Raw genomic sequence first — 25,395 nt, 5'->3', positions numbered from 1 at the left:
ATACCATCGATTATCTCATTTGATGCAGCCAATGTTTACTCGCTAAATCCAGTCGGCCGGTATCTTCGCCGGCATCAAAAGCATGCCGCCGCAACAACAACACATGCGGCTGAAAGGGTGCAATTGCACAAGAAATAGTACACTGCAGGTCAAAAAACAATTATTTATTGTAGTATTTGGTATTATTTTGTGTGCATATTTTAATGACTTCATAAAAAATGTGGCTTAAACACGCGCACACAAACATAGAGTTAACAGGTCATGTGAAATAGGGCTTTATCAACATCACTGTCACCAACTTTTCTGAAGTGAACACTCAGCCTCAAGTCTGAGTATTGATCGTTTATGAATTAAAAAAAAGATTTGAGTTGGGGAATGATTTGAGTTTTTTGATAAAAAAAAATATTGTTAAACATGTTTCATTATCATATTGTAGCTTTTTTTATTGCATATTTTTTGATATGATGAATAAGGATACAAATTCAATGAACAGACAGATGATCAATAAAGATATACAATTGACAGCTCTCCAATCAAAACTTCAAAACGGACTTTATGGACAGCATTTAGCAGCGGACATTGTTTCTAAACATCTGAAATTCCACATGACCCGCAACCCATCTAAAGCTTTGGCCCTCTCATTCCATGGAGGACCTGGCACAGGAAAGAACTACGTCAGTACGATCCTTGCGGACAATATATTTAAAAAAGGAATGAGGAGCAAGTATGTTCATTTGATATCTGCAGCCCAGAAATACTCCCACGAGGATAATCGTTCTGTCTACAAGGTATTACATGTATGAGACAAGTATTCATTTTAAATGAATGATAAACATGTACAATGTAATATCATTAATCAGCTCCGGTAATGTAATGCAGATGCATTTGGGTACATGCATTAAAGACGATGAATGAGATATATAGCAATTAACGTGTAATTAAAGATTTAAATAAGGTTGTCATTGCATAGTAAAAAAAACAGTGTTATGTGTGCGCAAATTGTAAAATTTCCCGGATGCCTTATATGGGCACAACTGTGATCGGTCGAAGCCGTCACGAAAAATGATTTTGTTGATATTATAACCTTTTTATGATTTGGTTGGAATGTATAATTGATGTTTTAAAATTCTATTGTTTCTTGAAGTTCAATTTAGCATCAACATTGATACTAGTTAGTAATGATATTACACAACAATTATCCATCTGAATTACCTCTTTGCTTTAGATAAGAATCTCCTCAAAAATGAAGTTTCATTAATCTTAACACATATATTTTATTTTAGGATATGTTAAAGGAAGAAGTTGAAAATGGTGCAAAACATTGCCATCAGTCTTTATTTATTATTGACGATATCGACAAGATGCCAGCTGGGATTCTTGATATTTTGAAGCCTTATTTGACAAGTTATCGACATCTAAATGGCATTAACTACCGACAATTAATCTTTCTGTTTTTAAGGTAGACAGTCTGCAATTACTTTGAAAACTAGATTACCTACATTTACATGAATGACGTTTTAAGTATTACTTTTTATACCCCCGCTCCGAAGGAGAGGGGGTATACTGTTTTACCCTTGTGAGTCTGTCTGTCTGTCCGTCTGTCTGTCCGTACGTCTGTCTGTCCGTCCGTCTGTCTGTCTGTCCGTCCGTAACAAAAATTTCTGTTGCATTTATCTCAGCAACTATTTATCGCAGATGCTTGAAATTTTTACACAGTGTTTGTTAAAGGCATGCCATATCGTGGAATATATTTTTGTACAAATCGGACGTCAACTTCCTGTTATATGACGACTTTGTTTCTTTTTAGCAAAAAAATTCACCCAAATTTTTGTCAAAGAATTCTCAGCAACTGTTTATTGCAGATGTTTGAAATCTTTACACAGTATTTGTATAGGCATGCCATATCGTTGGATATATTTTTGTACCAATCAGACGTCAACTTCTTGTCAAATTGCGACTTTGTTTTTTTTAGCAAAAATTTTCAAACACATTTTTGTCAAAAAATTCCGAGCAACTGTTTATTGCAGTTGCTTGAAATTTTTACACATTATGTGTAAAGTCATGCTATATCGTGGGATATATTTTTGTACCAATCGGACGTCAACTTCCTGTTTAATGAGTACTTTGTTTATTTTTTGCAAAAATTTTCAAACAAATTTCCGTCAAAGTTTTCTCAGCAGCTATTTATTGCAGATTCTAGAAATTTTATCACACTATATGTTTTGGCATGCCATATTGTGGGATATATTTTTGTATTAATCGGACGTCAACTTCCTGTTAAATGAGTACTTTGTTTATTTTAGCCAAAATTCTCAATCATATTTTCCTCAAAGATTTCTCAGCAAGTATTTATCGCAGATGCTTGAAATTTTTACACAGTGCTTGTTAAGGCATGCCATATCGTGGAATATATTTTTGTACCAATCGGACGTCAACTTCCTGTTAAATGAGTACTTTGTTTATTTTAGCCAAAATTCTCAAACATATTTTCCTCAAAGATTTCTCAGCAGCTATTTATCGCAGATGCTTAAAATTTTAACACACAATTTGTTTAGGCATGCCATATTTTGGGACATATTTTTGTACCAATCGGATGCCAGCTTTTATTTAAATGTCGACTTTGCTTATTTTGCATATTCACATTAGAGCGGGGGTATCACTAGTGAGCATTTGGTCACAGATATCTTGTTTATTACAAATTGCATTATCTGAGGTCCAACAGTTTTAAACACTAAAACACTCTCCATATCGTTTTGTGATTGAGATGATTTTTAATCTTATGGTAAAATCGGTTGAAACATATTTGTAGTAACACTGCTGCAGAATCTATTACAAAGCTTGCCATAGATCAATGGCAAACAGGGTCGGAACGAACTGATATAAGACTCAAAGAAATGGAGGACATAATCAGCACGGTATCCATCAACAGTAAAACAAGCAAGTATTTGTTTCTGTATTATAATTTACATAAACGCAAACTACACTAGATGACAACCTGCGGGAATTCACACTTAACAAATGAAAGACATCATTTTTTTGAATCACATTTTTTTCGTGTATATTGTGTCCGAATGTTTTTTGTTCGTTGAACAGTAATAATTACACATCAAAAAACCAAACGGGTGGACCCTTATCGTTTCTTTTTTTAATTTAATACATAAATAATAACTTCTGGTTTTTTTTAGAATTTAGATTTATTTAGAATCGATAATGATACAATAAATATGCAATGTTATAACTCTTATGGGCGTTATGTACATGTATTGGTTATGTTCTTTTCATTTTTAAGGTAATAGTACAATCAAACAGTTGTCAGACTGGTATACGGTAATCTCTGGTTTATACATGTACTTATAAAGGAAATTTAATATTATATTAATTTATTTATACAAGTATTTAGTATTTATGGTTGTTAACATCTATGTTTTTCAATCACTGGTAAACATTTAAACCTTCTAAAAGTAAAATCCACCAGCCTCGTCTTGTGAAGGAAAGGCAAAAAAATAGATTTCATATGATAATTTTATTTTCAGATGAACGATTATGTTGATTTAAGGATTAGTTTCATTTTGATTATTTCAGTATAGTAAACACGACTTAATTCTACTTTAAAGGCGGCTTTTACCACAGCGACATCATATACAGACACATGATATCAGCCTATATCCCATTTCTTCCATTGGAAAGAAGACACATAAAACAATGTATACGAGATTTCTTGGTTGCCAAACTCTACTATAAACGAGAGGAAATTCCTGAGAACAAAGTCAGCAAGATTGCTGGCAAAATGACCTATTATCCTAAAGATGTGGAGGTTTTTTCCGTATATGGATGCAAGAGAATTGAGGAAAAAGTGATTTTATTGATTGGATGACTAAGATTTTAGAGAAGAAAAAACAGAATACGTAAAACAATAATCAGCTTAGTGAGTTTGTTTTCTGATTATGTTTGTAAAATAATCCATTTAAATTGTTTACATCATTTTGCAATTAACAAATTTTAAAAAACAAATTGCAGCCTTTACAGAATCAGCTCAAAAGAGCAGAACGGCACGCATCCCTCACTGATAAAAGAAAAGAAAAATACACCGAACAAAAATACCACGCCCACCCCCCATCCCCGAAAAAAATAGAATAAAAAAAAACAAAAACAAAAACGATACAAAACAAACTAAAAAATAGAACCCCCCCCCCCCCCAAAAAAAAAAAACAAAAACAAAAACAAAAAACAAAACGAAACAAAACAAACAAAAAACAAAAGCACAAAAATAGTTCCTAATTGTTTGTTACATCGGCTCTAGGATTCCTGAATAGTTTACTTTGTATGTACATGTGCACATGGATTGTTTAGAAAAAGAAAGCATAGTCTGTTGGTGTTCTCTTAATGTTTGTGTCAATTTCATTATTCTTGACACTATTGCAGGTTTCAACTGTAACCTTATTGTTAATCATTGAATGGTACATTCAACTCAAGCATATATTTTATAACATACATCATATTATAGCAATGGAATATCTAACCATGATAAAAATAATTGTTGACATATCATATTTGCACTAACTGTTATTTTTATTAATATATGAGATTTTTGTAATTTTTTTTTTAAATTGAGCAAATATTTGAATTTAGTTGTAAACTTTTGATTTTTCAAGGAGTGTTTAGTACTGTAAATCGAGGTGTGTTTCTTTAAATCGCACACACATCATAGAGCGTGTCCAATCTTAGAAACTTAAAATAGATTTTGATCTTAATGCTCATATGAAAAAAAAGAAACAAAAATGTGGGAAGAAACTCACATGAACCAAATATAAACGGATATATTTTTCAGAAATCCTTATGCAAGTTTAAACAAATTTGCCGTAGATTAGCGAATAATCTAATGCGATGATTTACAATGCCATATGATCCAGAAAACAAAATTTAATTTGGAATAATCAGCAGCACAGCTACCGTTATCTTCGGTTTGATATCCACTGTATATGTAGGTGTTGCGTGCAAATAGAGCTCCAAAATAATGGCGTATTTTGAAGTGTTACTGTTTTATAATCACAAGAACAATAACTAAGAACACCTACATGTAACTTTAAGGTGCATCTTTTTCCTGATACTTGATTAATGAAAGTTAAGAATTCCCGATACGCGTGTTTGTATATATATATGTATATTTATATTACATATTGACATGATTTTATATCTATTTTTTTCACATTCTTTTAAGAGTGCGTTTTAAAAGATATGATTTTTGAGCCATTAGAGTTTCATTCCACACAAACAATGATATAATTTATCTGAATAGTTTTTGAACTGTGAAAAATATGCCTAATACATGTATCATAAGAATAATTGCTCTTTTTTTTCTCTTTTTCTTTTATATTTCTATAGATTTACGGATAAAAAAAAATGTTATAAAATCAAGTACAACCCGAATATTTTACATATATAGATAAAACCATAAGTATCTTATTTAAAACCATTGATGTTTAAGATGGAAAACTACTAGTATTAATTATGACAAATCTCTTGTTTTTTGTGCACAACCAAAAAAAATGACAATATAAAAATTTAATTATATAAAAAGCTACATACAATTTTACGCGAAAAATTACCAGATTTCATTTAAATGGCCAATATTTACATTCTACTGTGTTTTCCCATTAAATTCCGTGATGTTTAAATGCCTCTAAATGCAACAAGTAGTCAAAGGTGAAATTGACGAGTTTTATTATGACGTCACAAACGTTGAACGCTGTAAACTGCAACGTCACAAGCGAAAATCAAAGTTCACGCTTGTGGCTGTTTCTGTGGCTCTTCCATTAATATGAACTTACCCTTAGGATAAGATTTACCATCAACATTCCTATTGAAACTTTTGAAACTTTTAAATTCTTTTCCCTGAGCTATATTAATTTCCCTCCCTAAATCTTACAGGTGTCGGTTTATCGCAGAGCAGATATATTTGTAAGAATTTTCTTTCGATACTCTGATGCTTGTGTAAAAGACATCTTATCGGCCCTTTTTACACTTGCTTTAGCGTATAATTTCCAAGTTTACATTTAATCCTAAAAGCTCAACCAGATAAAAATATGTTTGCTCGCCAAATGTCTCTACACTTTATTATTCAAAAAAGGGTATTGAAAAATTAAAACCGCACCAACATATCATCATAAACTTAGATAGTAAAGCTCTCTGAAAAGAGGGATTTGGGTGCAATTTCCATTTTGGGTTGAACATTTGTGGGTTTTTTTTGGTAAATTAGGCTAGAATTTTATGTGAAAAAATTTAGTGATGTATATCCAACATTAATCTTTAATTTGATTGATTTATTTACAAAAATACAAGTGCACTTTTTTTCTCTTTTTCATACCTTGAAAAAAGTTTTATCTTCAACCCCCCAAATTTTGTGCTTCTTATGGTAGAAATAAAATTTTTCAATGTTTTCTGTCTTCAAATTGTTTCCGTTGCATTTCTCAGACATTTTAAATTTATTTTTGGTGAGTTTGGAATGATTTGAGCCAAAAAGTGTCCTTCCCCTCTATTTTAAAAGCATTTTTATCCTTCTGTCTTGCTTCATCTGTTTGTGTAGAGGCGCGACTGTCATTACATGCATCAAGACAAGCAAGTTCACTTTCGGGGATAACAAATTTCTTGTAAAGTGTTCTAATCCATTTCTTCTGTTTCTTCAGGATTTTCCAAATGTGGAGCAAAGTCATACTTTGAATTCAAATCGGCAATTTTTAGAATGTCAGTTGCCAAATAACATGTATATCCATGCCCCCATGTAAAAGTTCTATGCATAATTTTTAACTCAATGTTTGAATTTATTTTTAAAAAACATAGCTATTTGATACAAATTTATATCAATCAAATGAAAAGATATAAACTTAACCATACTCTATTACTTCACATCTGTGCACACATGCACATGTATAGGTCTACATGTAAACGTCTTAGAGTAGTTCGAGCCTGATATTGCCAATGGAGTGTGTCCCCATACCAAGTTATGTTATTCAATATAATATAAGTCCCTCCATCTGTATCAAGCAGTCAAATGCCGCGTTACAACCAGAATTAGATTATATAAAAATAAAGATATAAATGATTGATGTTAACTACATTGATATGCAATGCTTGGATATTCTTTTATCAATGTTTTATATTCTGTCAAATAATTACTTTTCTAAAGGACTTAAAAAGAGAAACAAAACTAATTCATGTCTCACATCACCCAGATCATTTAGCCATTGTCAAATGACGTGGTTAGCTACAAAAGTGCACAATATATGCCCTCTAGCATTATGGGACTTCGACACAGGCGGCGCAATCATATTTGTATTTTCTTTTTCAAGGCTACATGGTTCATTAAAAAACAATTTAGTATATACAAGTTACAACAAAGTGCAAATAACTTTTAATATCAGTAGTACATCACACGCTTAAAAGGGTTGTAGTCAATATCAGATCATCTAAAAATATGTGGATATGTAGATAACATCATGCAATAAAAACAATAATCATCAATGTCAGAATTATAAAAAAAAACCAGTCAATGAGACAAAATTGTTTGCATTTTTTTTTAAATAACCTGAGCTGAAAGTTCAACTGAGCTTTTCGGATCATTTTTTTTCTTTGGCGTCCGTCCGTCCGTCTGTTCATCCGTCTATCTGTCCGTCCGTCTGTTTGTAAGATTTTTTTTACATTCTCGACTTCCTCTCCTGAACCACTTAGCGAATTTTAACCAAAAATGGCACAACGCATCATTGGGTAGAGGGAATTCAGGTTTGTTAGAAATAAATAAACCACCTTATTGTAAGGGGAACTAAAAAGGATTGATTGAAGATTTGGTTATATTTTGAAAAAATCTTATTTTAAAAAAAAAATGGCCAGAAAAAGCTGAAACTTGTATGGAAGCATCCTCAGAAAGTGTAGATTCAAGTTTGTTCAAGTCATACTCTCTTGGGGTAAGGTGGAGCTCCAATAGGGGGTCAAGATTTTACAAAGGAGTATATAGAGTTAATCTTTAAAAATCTTCTTCTCAAGAACCATTTGGCAAGAAAAGCTGAAACTCGTGTTGAAGCATCCTCAGATATTGTAGATTAAGGGTTGTTCAAATCATAGTCCCTGGGTTAAGGTGGGGCCACAATGGTGGGGGTGTCAAATTTTAACATGGGAGTATATAGATTTCAACTTTAAAAATCTTTTTTTTAAAACAATTTGGCCAGAAAAGCCTAATCTTGTGTAGACATCCTAATGTAGCGTAGATTCAAGTTTGTCCAATTCATGGTCCTCTGGGGGTAAGGTGGAAACAAGTGGGGGTGTAAATTTTACATAGGAGTATATAGAGTTAATCTTTAAAAATAATTTTCTCCAAAACCATTTGGCCAAAAAAGCTGAAACTTGTGTGGAAGGATCCTCAGGTAGCGTAATTTCAAAGTTGTGAAAATCATGGACCCTTGGGGGGGGGGGGGGTATAAATGGGGGTATAAATTTTACATAGAAGAATATAGAGTTAAACTAAAACATTTACTTCTCAAAAACCCATAAGAAAGAAAAGTTGAAACTTATGTGGAAGCATCCTCAGATATTGTAGATTCATTTTTTGTTCAAATCATGCTCCTGGTAGATAAGGTGGAGCCACAATTGGGGAGAGGGGGTCAAATATTTACAAAGGAGTATATAGAGAAATTTTATTTTGAATTTTCTACTCAGAACACGACTAGCCAGAAAAGCTGTAACTTGAGTGAAGTATCATAAGGTAATGTAGATTCAAGTTTGGTCAAATTATGATCCCCGGGGGTAGGGTAGGGGCACAATGGAGACCGGTTAAATCTTTACAAAGGGATATATTGAGAAAAATCTTTTTTCTAAAAAGGCATTTTTTTTTTAGAAAAGGTGCAACATTAGTGAAAGCAATCTTAGATAGTGTGGATTCCAATTTGTCAAAATCATATATGCCAGGAGTAGGATGAAGCCACATGGGGTGGGGGTTCAATTTGACAAAGGCAGGCATTTTTAATTCACCAAAACTCAAATGTTATAATTATATGGTTTTGCTGATATGCAAGCATTTTGATATATTTTTGATTCTCTAAAACTGTGTAGACATTGGCCTCTGGACAATTCTTGGGTTTCACAAGTTTGATGTACGTATATATTCCATTTTATTAAGATCTTCTTGAGAACTGTAATGTTCAATATTTGAAATGACTATACTGTGACAAAAAGGAATCAATGATAAACAGAATATCTAGGACAAAAATTGATTTTTTTTTTAAAAATACAGGATCTGTTAGACTAGATTTTCCATAGTTTTGGGGTTCTGTTACTCTGTAAACCTGATTTTATTATGTCTATTGTTGCTCAAGTGAGCAATGTGGCCAATGGGCCTCTGTTGTTTTTTTTTAAATATTTTCTCACAAAAAGGATAGCCACATTACACAAAGTAGATTAAAACAGTTTTAACATTTAACTCCATTAACCATTTTTGTTCAATACAAAACAGGGGGTGCAGTTTTCTCTCTATTTTGGCGAATCAGCTGTACATGTAATATTTTGTTATCTTTCATAGCATATCAGGCAACGCTTTTATTTAATATTGCTAAACCCTTTAAATGCTTTTAAATTGTTTTTTTTTAAATACCAGTGCGTCTTTGGTTGTCTTCTGAATTCAACAAAATTACGCTTTAAATCTAGAGTTTTATTTTCTATATTGTTTTGTTTTGTGCTGTAGGAAAGTGTTAAATATTCAGTACCATTATCATCAGTTTTACAAACAAAGAAATTTGGTTTAAGCTGCTCATGGGATTCGAGGACTCTTGAAACAAACTGAATATACAAGATAATCTATATTTTAAAACGCAGTGCAACTGGGGTCAAGTTTTTATAAAGGTAAGTAGAGATTTTATCTAAATGCAGTGTTTGTAATTCTATATGCTGTTTTGGTCTTGCAAGACCTTCTGGTTGATACCTTTTTTCTGTTTACCATCAAAATTCATATTGAAACTTTAAAATTCTTTCCTCCAAACTATCAATTTCCCTCCCTAAATCTTGCAGGTGTCAGTTTATCGCAAAACGGATAGATTTGAAAGAATTTTTGATACTCCGATGCTTGTTCAAAAGACACCTACGCTGAAGTGGAGTCGGTAGCCGAGTGGTTAAGGTGCAACGAAAGGTTGTGGGTTCGAATCCTGGCCGCGGCAAGTCGACGTTGTGTCCTTGGGAAAGACACTTTACATGTATTTCCTCACTCCACCCAAGTGTACAAATGGGTACCTGGCTATAGACGGTGAAAGATATTGTCGGAATGTGAGTGTTTGAGCGCCTTAACGGCTGCCGCACTGAGAAGGCTCTGCAATGCTTTAAGGTCTGCTGGGGTAATAATTGTAAAGCGCTTTGAGAAATGGTTCGCCAATTTTAAAAGCGCTATATAAAAACTTGCAATCATTATTATTAATAATTATTATTCATGTCTCACATCACCCAGATCATTTAGACATTATTGTCAAATGACGAGGTTGTGTGGGTTTTATTTTTGGGTACAAAAGTGCACAATCTATGCCCTCTAGCATTATGGGACTTAGACACAGGCGTCACAATCATAATTGTATTTGTTTTTAAGGCTACATGGTTTATCAAAAATCAATTTAGTATCTACAAGTTACAACAAAGTGCAAATAACTTTTAATATCAGTAGTACATAATGTACATCACACGCATAAAAGGGTGTCTTGTAGTTAATATCAGCTCATCTAAAAATATGTGGATATGTAGATAACATCATGCAATAAAAACAATAATCACCAAAGTCAGAACAATAAAAAATAACCAGTCAATGAGACAAAATTGTTTGCATTTTTTTTAGCTAACCTGAGCTGAAAGTTCAACTGAGCTTTTCCATTCATTTTTTTCTTTGGCGTCCGTCCGTCCGTCTGATTGTCCGTCTATCAGTCCGTCCGTCTGTCTGTAAACGTTTTACATTTTGGACTTCTTCTCCTGAACCACTTGGCGAATTTTAACCAAACTTGGCACAACGCATCATTGAGTAGAGAGGATTCAAATTCGTTAAAATAAAGGAACCTCCTTATTGTAAGGGACACTAATTAAAATTGTTATTGAAGATTTGATTATATTTTGAAAACATACCATTTGGCCAGAAAAGCTGAAACTTGTGTGGAAGCATTCTCAGATAGTTTACAAATTATACTCCCTGGGGATAAGGTGGGGCCCCAATAGGGGGTCGAAGTTTTACATAGGAGTATATAGAGTTAATCTTTAAAAATCTTCTTCTCAAAATCCATTTGGTCAGAAAAGTTGAAACTCGTGTGGAAGCATCCTCAGATAGTGTAGATTCAAGTTTGTTCAAAGCATTGTACCTGGGTTAAGGTGGGGCCACAATGGAAGGGGGGGGTCAGATTTTAACATGGGAGTATATAGAGTTAATCTTTAGATTACTTTCTGTTAGGTTGGATCTGATCGGTTCTGTATATCATTTAGACATGATTGCCAAATGACGTGGTTGTGTGGGATTTAATTTTCGCTACAAAAGTGCACAATGTATGTCATCTAGCATTATGGGCCTCCGACAAAGGCGTCACAATCATATCTGTCAATTTTTGTCAAGGCTACATGGTTCATTAAAAGCCAATTTAGTATCTACAAGTTACAACAAAATGCAGATAACTTTATCAGAAGTACATCACACGCTTAAAAGGGTGTTTTAGTTAATATCAGCTCATCTAAAAATATGCAATGATGTAGATAACATCATGTAATAAAAACAATAATCATCAATTTAAGAACATAAAAAAAAAAATAACCAGTCAATTAGATAAAATTGTATGCATTTCTCTTTGTTTTAACATTTTCTCACAAAAAGGATAGAAACATTACACAAAGCAGATCAAAACAGTCTTAACATTCAACTCCATTAACAATTTTTTGTTCAATACATAAAAAATGGGGTTACGGTTTTGATTCTTTTTTGGCGGAACAGTTGCACAGGTCATGTAATCCCAGATAGCAAGCTTACGTTGGCCCAACGTTGGCTTATGGTTGTAAGGTTGGCTACATATCGCTGTTGGTAGAACGACGTTGGACCAACATTGGACCAACCTTGTATTTATCACTGTTGGTGCATTGGCATCGTTCCAATATTGGATCAATGTAGTTCATCCAACGTTGGAACATAAACATTGTGCCAACATTGGGCCAATACCAAATTGATCTCGGTGGGCGCGAATACACTGCACCGATGTCGGGCCGACGGACTAAAATGTGTGAAATGTGTAAAATATAACGGTTACTATAAATATAATTGTATTCAAATTAATTTCAGATTTAGAATTTTAGTTAATTTTTTTACAATGTACATGACTATATTATGTGTGTCCATCATGAAGCATTATACTTGTCTACACTTTGAATGAAATGCAGCATCAATGCATAGTAACTTTTCTGCACTCGTGAATGAAACATTACCGCCAAAAGAACTGTGATGTCATTATTGACAAATCCATCAGAGTAACTTGATCTTATGCTATCATCATGGCTGCCTGTAGGAATAATGTAAGTATGCAGATGTTCTTTTACAGATTTTTATTATATATGGGTGATTATTATACAATAATGTTCTCAATACTTTTAAATGAAAGTTTGAAAGCAAATTAAAGGCAATTTTTTTGTACAGGCATCCTCCTGCTGATCTTCAAACTCGGTGACATGGCTGTCTCCTATATTATTTGTGAAGATGAATAGAACCATGCAGTTTATCGGCTCAAGTTAAGGAACATCTAAGGTAACTGAATTTAATATTATGATAATATTCAATATTTAGGGTAGGAATTAAAGGCACAATTTTTTATCAATGATGTGAGATGATCAGAATATGTCATGGCAAAATGATATAATCATCCTCAATGCAGCTTTATTAAATACTTCTCTCGAATGTTTGTATGATAAATCATCGGCATGATATGCTGATAATATTAGATCAGAAGCTGTGGGTCTTGCACGGATCTAAAGAAGGTCGGATATATCCAGACACCCCCCCCCCCCCGCGCCCCTGGCCTCCTCCCCGGAAAATTCAAATTGACTTATTCACAGTAAAAAGGCAGTAATATTGAAAAAAAATTATGATACACATATTAAAACTGTGCACAGTAAAATAGACCCCCTTCCCGCAAACAAATTTATTTGTTTTAAATCGTTATATATTGAGGATTTTTTCTGCATTATTATTTTTATAATGTAAATGCAATTCTATTTATATCAATTTATTTTTTTCCATTTTATATGATTATTTTTTAAATTTACAGCAGCATTTTGCATCAACGAGGTCAGAACTAGAGAACTAAACTGGAACTGAACTAAACATAGTGACCGAACGCATTTACTGTGATTCGTTATTCATCTGATTGGGAAAGGGGATGAAAATAGGAGTAAAGAAAATAAATGAAGAAGATTGAAGGGATGTGGAAGTATATAGATCGACTATAAAAAACCATTTGAAAATTTGAATATTGATCATATTTCTGTGAGAAAACAATAAAGGTTAGACTTACTGTTAATCTTTGTGAGATTGTTTTATAAGGACAAAGTTTGGGGAATATTGGTTGGATGAAATCGTTGCCCCAACATTGGGCCAACATTAAAACTGTCAATCTACTGACAATGGGCCAACGTCACGCCAGCGTGTTGGTGCAATGCTGCGCCGATGAGCAAAATTATATTGGGCCGATGTTATTTTCCAACATCGGGCCCACATAAATGATAACATCGGGCCAACGCTGGGCCAATATAAGCTTGCTATCTGGGATGTTATCGTTCATAACACGTCAATCACCGATTTTATTTAATATTACTAACACTTTGGTAAACGCTTTTATATGACGATTTCTTTTTTTCAAAAGTAATAAGCATTGCGTCTTAGGGAGTCTTCTAGTTCCAAAGAACTGACGTTTAAAATCTAAGGCTTTATTTTCTATTTATATTGATATTCAATCCATAATGAATCAAATTGACTCACTATATTGTTCCTGTAATCGTCGATTTTAATACATCAGGTTGAGAAAACGAAATGTACAATGTAAATACATTTGGAAAATTAAAAAAAAATCATAGAATCCGTAGAAGAAAAACAATAAAACGCTTTTTAAAGAATTACTGCTATATATAAAGAAATCTCACAGAATGAATCTCTGCCATTCAGTCAACTGAATAATAACTGAATGTTCTGGAAAGGTGACTGAATTCAGTCACATTTCAGTTACCATTCATTCATTTTTCAATTGACTGAATGGGAGAGATTCATCCTGAGTCTACTGTTAGGTCAATAAACCAGTATTTTAGAGAACTGCGAAATTTCGAAGATCAAATATCTAGTTTCTGCTACAGGCGTCATGGACAAGACCCCCCCCCCCCCCCGCAAAGCTGGAGAAGTATCACAGTAAAATAATCGACTTTATCGACAAATTACACAACGTAGGATCTGTTGTCAATAGACAAAATAGAAAAAAATTACATGTCTATTTTAATCGAGAAAAATGAGAGTATTCTGGATAAAATTGAATATATCTATGTGCAATTGATATTGTACTTTAAAAGCTACATTATTTTAGATTATCTAAACTGATTTCTTTAAGATAGACATTCCTAGTTAAAGGGTTAATAGAAGTGATCTAATTAAATTGTGGTATATTTCATCATGATGAGAAGAGAGATTCCTTTTTATTTCTTTGGATGAATAAATATTCTTGCTGATCGTAAAAAAAAACAAAACACATGTGTCATTTTCTATTCTAGAAAATTTATTATCAAGTATTCAGATTTAAAAGTAGGACATAATAATAATGAATAGCGTGTATACATTGATACCAGGACCTTTACTGAATAAAAGTGTCAAAATCCAAATCCAAACAAGACATCTGCTGATTTTTTTTTAATAAAGATACCGGTTTATGTCGTATATGAAGATATCAAAAAAAAAGAAGCCAAATATATTTCTTGAAATGTAGCTGTACACATTTGAATAATGATGTTGTTAACTCTCAGAGATATACACAATGTCGAACCTAATATTTATATATACTATTTATTTTTGGAACTACACCTAACTAAGAGAAAAGTAATACCAAGACAAACCATTCGCTCATTTTTATTTATTTATTTTTTTTTTTTTAGGGGGTCGGGGGGGGGGGGTAAACACTCAACTGATATAGTGTTTACGTCATAACGGTATAATTGTTAGTTTAAAATACTTGGAATGACTGATAGAAGAGGGATATGGTATACGCGGAATATTTTTGTAAGATTGATATGATTCAGAAATCAATTGTGATAAAGTGCACTTACATGTAGTAAAAACATATTATGAATTCAAGATACAGAGAACTTCAAAATAATAAAATTTGATCGGCATACCTGATTGAACTGCTGGTTTCACTGACGAAGCGAAGAAAACCACGATAAAAATATATATATATATATATATATATATATATATATATATATATATATATATAGATATATATATATATAAAGAATAAAATGTAAATTCAGACACATCAAAAGGCTGAACAAAATGATTTGATGGTTTGTACTCTTAAAATAATTTTTTACAAAATTATATAAAATTAATCAACCACATTCATCTTTGTGAGCAAATGTTTCCCGTCCAGTTGGCATTCTAATTGTCCCCCGCCGCAACGCGGTGCGGGGACATAGAAATGCCGGGGGTCCGTCCGTGCGTCCGTGCGTCCGTGCGTCCGTGTGTCCGTCCGTCACACTTTTTTGTAAGCGCTCTCATACCTACAAATTTTGACCGATTTTCATTAAATTTATACCAAACGTTTATACCACTAATACTTTGGTCAAGTTCAAAAATTAGCATTGGTCGATACTTTTTGTTGGAGTTATAGGACTTTGATCACAATAATGACTCTGTTTTATCCAAAAATTGACCTTGTAAGCGCTCTCATACCTACAAATTTTGACCGATTTTCATTAAATTTATACCAAATGTTTATACTACTATTACCTTGGTCATGTTCGAAAATCATCATTGGTCGATACTTTTTGTTGGAGTTATGGGACTTTGACCACAATAACGACTCCGTTTTATAAAGAAATTGACATTGTAAGCGCTCTCATACCTACAAATTTTGACTGATTTTCATTAAATTTATACCAAATGTTTATACTACTATTACCTTGGTGAAGTTTGAAAATCATCATTGGTCGATACTTTTTGTTGGAGTTATGGGACTTTGACAACAATATCGTCTCCGTTTTATAAAAAAAATTGACCTTGTAAGCGCTCTCATACCTACAAATTTTGACGGATTTTCATTAAATTTATACCAAATGTTTATACTACTATTACCTTGGTCAAGTTCGAAAATCAGCATTGGTTGATACTTTTTGTTGGAGTTATGGAACTTTGTGACGGATTTATCACACTTTTTTGTAAGCGCTCTCATGCCTACAAATTTTGACGGATTTTCATTAAATTTATACCAAATGTTTATACCACTATTATCTTGGTCAAGTTCGAAAATTAGCATTGGTCGATACTTTTTGTTGGAGTTATGGGACTTTGTGACCTTGTAAGCGCTCTCATGCCTACAAATTTTGACGGATTTTTATTAAATTTATACCAAATGTTTATACCGCTAATACTTTGGTCAAGTTCTTTTAGATTGTAGTATTTTGGATATATTTGCGACAGAAAAAATAGAAAAAAAAATGGGTGGTGGGGGTTAAAAAAATGTTCCTCCCAACCTCCCCACACATTTAATTCTGGAACAGCCCTGAATGTTTGAAAATATTCCAATATACAGTATACTAGTATACTGCTTGACCGGCGGGGGACCGTGGAATTCTATTCTTGTTTGATCAAAGTTTTTATAAGAGGTTACGGTATTTTCCACCTAGTAAATAGATTGCATTGTTTTTTTATGTATGGACTTTTCACTCCTAGATTAGGTCCAATCATCATTCGTTATATATATGTAGTACGTACATACATCTTTCAAATTATAATTCATCCAAATAAATGCATTTATACATGCTGAAATAATATACTTATTAAATGAAATTCCACATTAGTATTGCTTTTAACTCTACCAAGACAAACGACTATAGACTTTATATAATTTTCCCTACCGAGCTCAAAATCAACTGATAATCCGAAAACCGACTGACATTGTCCGACATCTAGCGCGCATTGACTGTACCTTTCACAGGCTCCCATTGTACGTTACTATATCCCACTGTACCTTTCTTCTGACCAGCACAGTACCCCACTGCACATTAAAGTACAGTTCTACTGACCAACAGTGGACCCCACTAATTGATACTGTACATTGCACTGAAAAACACTGTACCCATCTTTTCTAAATATTTGAAATATCTCATATAATACCTACAAAATCTTTCTTAAAATTATCAATTTGATATTTTGAATATTTAATTTGAATGCAGTAGTTTATTGCTTTTTAATTATTACAGTTGAATCTTTAGATTTCTAAAATTATATGTTTCTGAAAAAAGTTACCCGGGGAAGACCTTATTTCACATTTTGTTTCGGATTTGAAAAACTACATAATTTTTTTAAGAATATGTTTGAAACTGCCGGTCATTGCAAGTGCCATTACAATAGTTTAATGAATGTTCACATAGGACCATGGCTTACGCAAAATAATTACCAAATTTTCTTTTAATTTAGGGTATTACCGCCTGAAACTGGAGCTTTTTTTATGATATGAAATACATTGCGAAAGACCTCTGGCTATTCCAGTTTTGTAACAATGGGTCATTTGAATTTTTGATACGTGTTTTGTCCATAGAGAATGGAAAGGCCCGAGCTCGATTTTCGAGCACATATTTAACTTCGACATAAACACATCTTCATACCTTGCTTGATGAACATGTTTTGGTTTTGTTGCGACGTGATAATAAACAAAGATATGTTTAAAAAGACGTCAAGAGATTTTGCCGTGTTACTTGTGCTTCAGCCACTAAGTACCAGCCAATTAACACATAATCAATAAAAAAATATGCAAGCTTGTTCTTTGCGTACCATATCCAGAACGATTGGCGATTGGATATAGAGAAAAAGAGGGAAGGGATTAATTTCAAAAATATTTAATCTCTAATATGATTTTAAGTTTAAAAAGACATCAAAAATGATGGAAATAAAAATTATTAGATTTATTCAAAATTGTTAATAATATTTTTATTTCATTTTTATTAAACATTTTGAATATCAAAGATGCTCCTATTAACACATTACGTAGTATCTTGAAAAAGATGTAAGACTTACATTATAGAAGATTGGTAATTTCGACTTTAAAACCTTTTATCAACTCAAGGTATAAACATGTATATTATACACAGATACTGTCTTTTTTATCTCTCTGTGAAGTTAAACTTTAAAGATATTATGTTGTCTTAACCGGTTATCTTAAGTTTCTAATTCAAGTAAACAACAAATTCTAAAATATTTTTTTGTTGTACAAAAAACTCAATATATATCAATTTAATCATATTAAATTCATTCTACAGAGCTAGATTTGGAAATCGACAGTAGCAAGATCTCATTTTAATTAAATATGTCGTTATATTGTGTATGCTTTAATTGGCCTCCGATTTTCAATCAATGCAACAATCTTGAAAAAAAGGGGGGGGGGGAGGTTGGTTAATCAGGTCTTGGACATCTCTGTCTTCAACCCCATGCAGAAAACATATATACGAGGGTCAATCAAATAAAACGATGACAATGTGGCTGTCTGTTTCATACTTTTCATTAAAGTCATCTCTATCAAATGAATTAATGCATCAATAAATATTTTATTGATATACGAAGTTTCATTCCATTCGATAAAAAGGTATTTTTGTTTAAATTCAATATGTTTTGTCACCACGGCGCACGGTAACGTTGAGAACAGGACGTCAAAATGACGCATCCACAGTTCATAGAAATATCTAAACTTTATATAATTCTGAGTCTTTTGTCCTTTTCACGATACAGTTTAAATCGGCACTACATCACTTGACATATAATTTGTTCACATTTGTTTAAAAATCATAAGTTAGTCCTTCGAAGTTTTCTTTTTTTTTCACCGCATGTCTCTTCATTTACATTAAGAAAATACCTGAATGTCAGATATTCTACTCTCTTTCGTACAGTTTGGTGTTCAAAATATATTTACCACATCCCCCATAAAATGTTTTTGAGTGATATACAAATGTGCAAATAATTTTTGACTTATTTTTACCTTCATTGAGCATTTTCACAGTTTTTATCGGCTTTTTCCAGAGTTAGATCTATACTTTCAAAACTTTTTTCGTTGCGCCGTGACGTCCGGCGACGTCAATGTTTTTAGTCAATTTTATAAAGGACTTAAAGTCTTTAGTTACTGATATATATTCAACAAATCTATATATCCAATCATTATTTGGTACATAGATTAATATTACATTTTTCAATTTTAGGTCCCAATATTACTTGGTTTTACGTCCAATTTATTGAGATATTACTTTCAACATTATATGGTGTATTGTTGACAGAGCACCAAGTTTGACCGTGCGTCGTTTCCTCATTTTTTGCAGGATTAGATTCTAAAAAATGTCTTAGATATAAAGGAAGATATGATCGTTTTCAATTTCAAATTGTTTAAACAATTGCTAAATTACGCCTACTAAATTTAGTAATAATATGACGTGAAATAAAATAGCTATGGCAAAAGTCTTCGTATTTTTTAATTGACCCTCGTATTCTTATTAATAAAAACAATTTTTGTAGGCAATAGGGAAAAAACAATTCCATCTGGAGATTGGTTAAAAATGTGCGTTTAAACATAGAGATCATTTTTATAAATCATACCTTACAATATTTTTCAACAATTCAGCGCGGATTTTATGTAGCGTATTTCTGAATGTGCCTATTCTAACACATATGTAAATGGTTATTGGGTGCCTATATGATTTAGCGGAAACAGGCTTCGGCAAACGATGCTAAAACGAATGTACGAGAAACGAAATAGGTTTACATAATACCAATGTATAACCATGTTTATTTGCATGATCGTATAATCATGATTAATAATTTTAGAATGTCGTGACGTTGAACATATTACTATTACGTCAAATTACACAACGGTAATAAAATCTGCTAGTAGTTTTATGTTTGTTTAATGTTCTCAGCTTTGTTAAGAACGATAGCATATCTCTACCACGTTAGATAAAAAATTGCATAAGCCCACCTCTTATTCATGAGTTTTTACTAAATATTGTTTTTTGGTAATTAACAAACATCTACCAAAATTAATATGATCAATTATTGGGATAGATTGTTTCAAGATAGGTGTACTGAAAACATCAACTATTTTTTATACCTCGCGAAATCATGAAATTCTTAAACTGTCTGATGACGTTTCGAGGTTGACTACGTCACATCAGCTGTGATCAGAATAAACATGTGGACTTCAGTGATATATCTGGAAATTTAACTTATCTACAACCAACCTGGACGGTAATCGGCATAAAACTAAATAAAACAATAAATGAAAATAAAATAAAAATAGAACTGAATTCAATTAAATAAGGTAGGATTTATAACTATGTAATTTCCCTAGATATTATTATATATAATATATATTATTTTTATATTATTTAATACTGTAGGCTGAAACAGAGACGAATTTAAGCGAAATTCCTCGGCTTAAATTTTGTTTACTTGTTTACATTTGTTTTTCATGTAATATTGTGTTTAAACATCAGTTTGTTGACTCGGATAAATGAATAATAAAAAGTATTGCGACTCATTGTAGCTTTTAACTTGTCTCATACCGCGATATTATACATTGCAATCCCTCCATGTTCAAAGAAAACAATGGAAAGTCCAAACACTGTATGTGGTAGCACTACAAAGATTATTGTGAGGATCTGTATTGTTGTAAAAGTAAATCGAAATGTGTTATTTCATTTAGCCTTACATGTATCTTATGAAGATTACATGAATGAGTAGACAAAATTAAAAAGTTGTTCAAACAGAATTTCCACACATTTTAAAAAATAAACATCTGATTATGTTTGTTGTGATGTAAATTAAATCAAAACTGCTATTAGTATGTACAATACTTGAGAAAGTTTTCATTTCCTGTCATGTTTAGCACAATAGTTTGCTAATTATGACTTATCATTCATTTTCAGGGTTATTTAAGCAGTGAATGGACCACTGGAGATACTTTTTGGGGATGGTGATAAAAAGTAGGTACTCTATTAATATTTATTTTACTCACTAACTTCATGTATACGTGGACTTTTTTTTTTATCATATTACTATATAATGTAACCTATCATAGTATTAATTTTTTGATTGATACCTATTGAAATTAAATTTGAAATTGATAAATATTCATCATTTCAGGCATTGATTTTCTATCAACTGCACTCCCTCTTAATATATAAAAAAGGAGAAAACAACATATACTGTGCAAGAAGAATGGTCAATTTCCATAAATTCCACATCATGACTGAATAATACTGAAAATCATAAAACACTAGTCTTGTTGAACAGTTTGTCACAGTAGTGCAATCTTTATAGTATTTGTCAAGTTGATTATTATAATAAATTCTTGATAAATATTGATTTTTCTTGCTTTCTTTATTTATTACAGAAATATTAACTATAATTATAAGTAACATGATCATATAAAAAAGAATTTGTTATTTATTTACCAGCAAAATAACTTCATACTTTACCTTATCAAGGTAGAAGATGAATTATGTTTTTCCCATTTCAACAATTTGGTAATGAAGACTGGTGTGAACAGAAACAACATTCTGACATCATTTTAGTAAAACTCGCAGTTTTAAATTATTTTCTGAATGAAAATTAAAATCATGATCTTAGTCAATGTTGCGTTTGAATTTCACGCAAGTGACGCCGAAAGGGAAATTGGCCAAATAAAATGCAGTAGTGCAAGGGCATACACTTTATCAATTATATTGAAAATTTACATGTCTTACTATTATATCCCCATCTATACTACTATATTAAAATAATAGACTCGAATTGTTGGGCTTTAATACCGAGAAATCGGAAGAGTACTGTCTTTTGGTTTGTATTTTTTAAACATTATTGGTATATGAAGATTGCCAATTTGTTTTTATCTTTTCTTTATCAAGCTTCGCTAATTAATAATCAAGAAAATTCCTTTAAAAAACCCGGAAATCATCTGGATATTTGGATTTCACAATCTTGCACATGCGCATTACATTCATGCTAAATCACGGAAGGCCCTTTAGTTTATGTTTCCACAATATCGCATTTGCATGGATAAACTCAGAGACGATATTACAAATACGTGTAAATTTTCATTGAAAACTTGACATATATTCTGTTCATCAAAGGAAATACAATACGGGAGATAAGTCTAACTCGGTGCATTTAATATCAACATGGTGTGTAAATTCGAAGCCAGTAAAAACTTCGGTGAAAAGTGTTGTATATGAATTGAATTTTTAGATGAGAGGTATTTACAGCTTCAAAATTGTTTGTTATGAATAATTTGACTGTTATTTTCAATGCACTGGCATTAATTTTCTTCAAAATCGAAGATTTGATTGGGTCAATCACGTTAGGGTAAATAAAAGTATTTTTTTTTTGTCCGTGGTTCATGACTAATTTACGTGTAAAGACCTTATTTATATTTGGTTACCATGTTAAAACATCCTTGTTGTAATGATTGTTGTTATTCTATACATTATAGGTTTCTGTAAAATAAATACCAAACGAAAAACGTTCACATAAAGTTTTCATTTTTTTTCCTTTCCAAGTCTTTTGCGGACATTACACTAGTATACGAACGTGTTGTTTTATTTGCAAAACAACCCAACATGATGCATGATGTCCTTTTAAGATATGAATAAGAAAGGCCATAATTGAACAAGAGATATTTACAAGTATTCATGTGATTTTTTATTTCAGTTAATGAAAAACGTACCGATTATCGGTCTGATTTATGCTGCTTAACCCCTTTTTAAACAAAAAAGGCATAAGTGCGATGTTTTTTTTATTTCAACTGCAATGTTAAAAAACAATTTAATATTATTTCGCTAAACTGGTAACACAATGGTTTATATGATACATTTGTATAATTATTTGTGTTGAATTCAAAAGGCAGCAAACTGCATGTGCGTTGGAAAACTATATTTTTTGTATTTTTGTTGTGGCACAAAAAAAGAAGCTAACCCAGAGAAGTAATTCAAAGCAAACAGTTTGTAATATAAAGTTGTATACATCAAAAGCCATACACAAGGAACATGTTATTGCAAAATGTAACATCTTTTATATTTATGTTCAGTAGCTTTCATGTCAATATATCAATAGCTATAAGAAAGAAGATAATTTAAAACTGCGTGACTGAATAGATGTAAATGCATGCAATAGAGTCGAGTACATTAGATATGTTCAGCAAAACAGTAATGAAACATGTCAGATATGCATATATTTTTTTAATCTAAATACCTTTGTGATTAAATAGAATAACAAAAACAATTCACAAAGTATAAAAAAGTATCAATAAAATTGAAACAATGGATCTTAACCTACGATCCAATCCACTTGGTAATTTTCTATGGTAGCCGGAAGTGACGAGTGTTCCCCAACCTTCCACCAGGCCAGCCGCTGGTTTCCATTCGTTGACGTCAAAGTAAATCTCCAATAGGCAGGGGACTTAAACCGCCTAGGAATTCTTCCACTTCCGTTTTCATCGCCGATATACCTGATAGACTGTACTGCAACTTCCGAGTTTTGAATGGCTATATTGTCTGCCTCTATGATACGGTAAGAGTTGTCTCCCTCATAAACAATTAAACGAAGCGGAGATCCCCGTTGTAGAGAAATAATCAGGTTAGCTTTAGATCCATATGTAGCAATGCCAGAGCTAGAAGTGGTCAGAACCTTTGACCAGGGTCTAGACTCAACAAACCACGTGATGGATTCTTTGTCATTCGAACTCAATCTGTTAATGATGCTTCCAATATCGTACCTCACTGTTTCGACATCGCCTGTTGTTGAGGCAATTTGCCAGATCCAATTGACATTAGTTGGAAAGTTATATGCAGAGGTTTTAGAAAATTGTCCTAAAAGTTGAGCTGAAACCTGACCATTCCTTACATAAAGATTATCTGCTTCCGTTATATACGAATTGATTTTAACTCGGACTCTTTTGCCAGCTAAAACAGATTCAACAAGCAGGTCTAAGGACCCATGTATTCCGCGTCCAAAAGTGTCGTGACTGTATACCTGTGTCCAGCAATCGTCCACAAGCCACTCCATTGAGCCAAAATCCTGAAAAGTGTTCAGCGAAATGTGCTGGCCAACGTACCACTGAGAGGTTGGAATAGCGCCTGTAGTTGACCATGTCGTTAACAACCAAAACACTCTTGTTGGGAACTCATATTCGTCGCCAATTTTAATTTGTCCTAAACGCCATGGGTATTGTCCATGTACATCCAAGCTATTAGACACTTCAATTGTTGTCAGTCTGGTCATAAATCCAGTCTCTGGTTTTAAAACTTTAACACTAGCGCCATTGTTAACTGCATTTAACAACACAGATTTGTCTCCACATGTTCGAACCCCGGACAGCGTATTACAGTAGACAGGTTTTTCAGCAGCGCACGATCTACATTGAAATGTAGGTTATTATATTTGTCCTATACACTTTATTCAGACAAGAATAATACCAGATGCGTATTTCGAACTCGATATGTCAGTGTATTTGTATTTGTTTTCGAGAATGGACATGATCTACTCTTGGTGTCAGTTTTAAGTACCGAAAAAAAACGTCGTACTCGTTTCCAGGTTAACAATTGCATAATGGTTATAAATTCATCTATATAGAATATTCATAACAAGGTTACGAAAAAATAACTTCTCCGTTTTGCTCTAAAAATTGGTAACTGCAGTTTAAGGTTTAAGTGTGAAAAAAATGGAGTTTGTTGGAGATGAATGAGAAACGTAATAGTGGTAAAATAAACAGGACGACCTTATTTGTTAGTACACCGGGGCGGTGATTAATTAATTGGGGTCGATTTAAGAAAATCAAGATTTCCAAGACCAAATCCAATATTGAACAATTGAACAACTAAGTTAGTAAAATGTATTATGGTGATGTTAATTAGTTGGTAGAAAATAAGTTGTTGATGAATCCTACATCAGCCAATTATCTGACATCGACGTTGATAGATATTCATTTGTACCCCCTGTATATAGAGCCTATCCCCCCCCCCCCCCAAAAAAAAAAACCAAAAAAACAAAAAAACACCCATGTTGACGGAAGCACTTTACGATTTTAACGATTTTTAGGTTGGTGAACAAAAAGAGATAAG

General features: G+C 32.5%; 1 protein-coding gene and 1 long non-coding RNA gene across 2 annotated transcripts; both read left to right on the top strand.

The window, feature by feature from the left end:
- Positions 1-605: 605 nt before the first annotated feature.
- On the top strand, positions 606-3,874 carry LOC136275876 (torsin-1A-like). The gene is made up of 4 exons (XM_066086029.1): positions 606-788; positions 1,284-1,459; positions 2,810-2,929; positions 3,610-3,874. The coding sequence occupies exons 1-4, from the start codon at positions 606-608 to the stop codon at positions 3,872-3,874; spliced, it is 744 nt and encodes a 247-aa protein (XP_065942101.1).
- Positions 3,875-9,728: 5,854 nt separating this feature from the next.
- LOC117687601 (uncharacterized) lies at positions 9,729-21,587 on the top strand. The gene is made up of 3 exons (XR_010711951.1): positions 9,729-9,885; positions 21,208-21,264; positions 21,425-21,587. It is a non-coding gene; the product is annotated as an uncharacterized lncRNA (long non-coding RNA).
- The last annotated feature ends 3,808 nt before the right edge of the window (positions 21,588-25,395 follow it).

The sequence above is a fragment of the Magallana gigas genome, chromosome 1 (genome assembly GCF_963853765.1).
Source record: "Magallana gigas chromosome 1, xbMagGiga1.1, whole genome shotgun sequence".
NCBI lineage: Eukaryota > Metazoa > Mollusca > Bivalvia > Ostreida > Ostreidae > Magallana > Magallana gigas.
The sequence above is the reverse complement of the archived record's forward strand: the minus strand, read 5'-3'. Positions and strand labels throughout refer to the sequence as shown.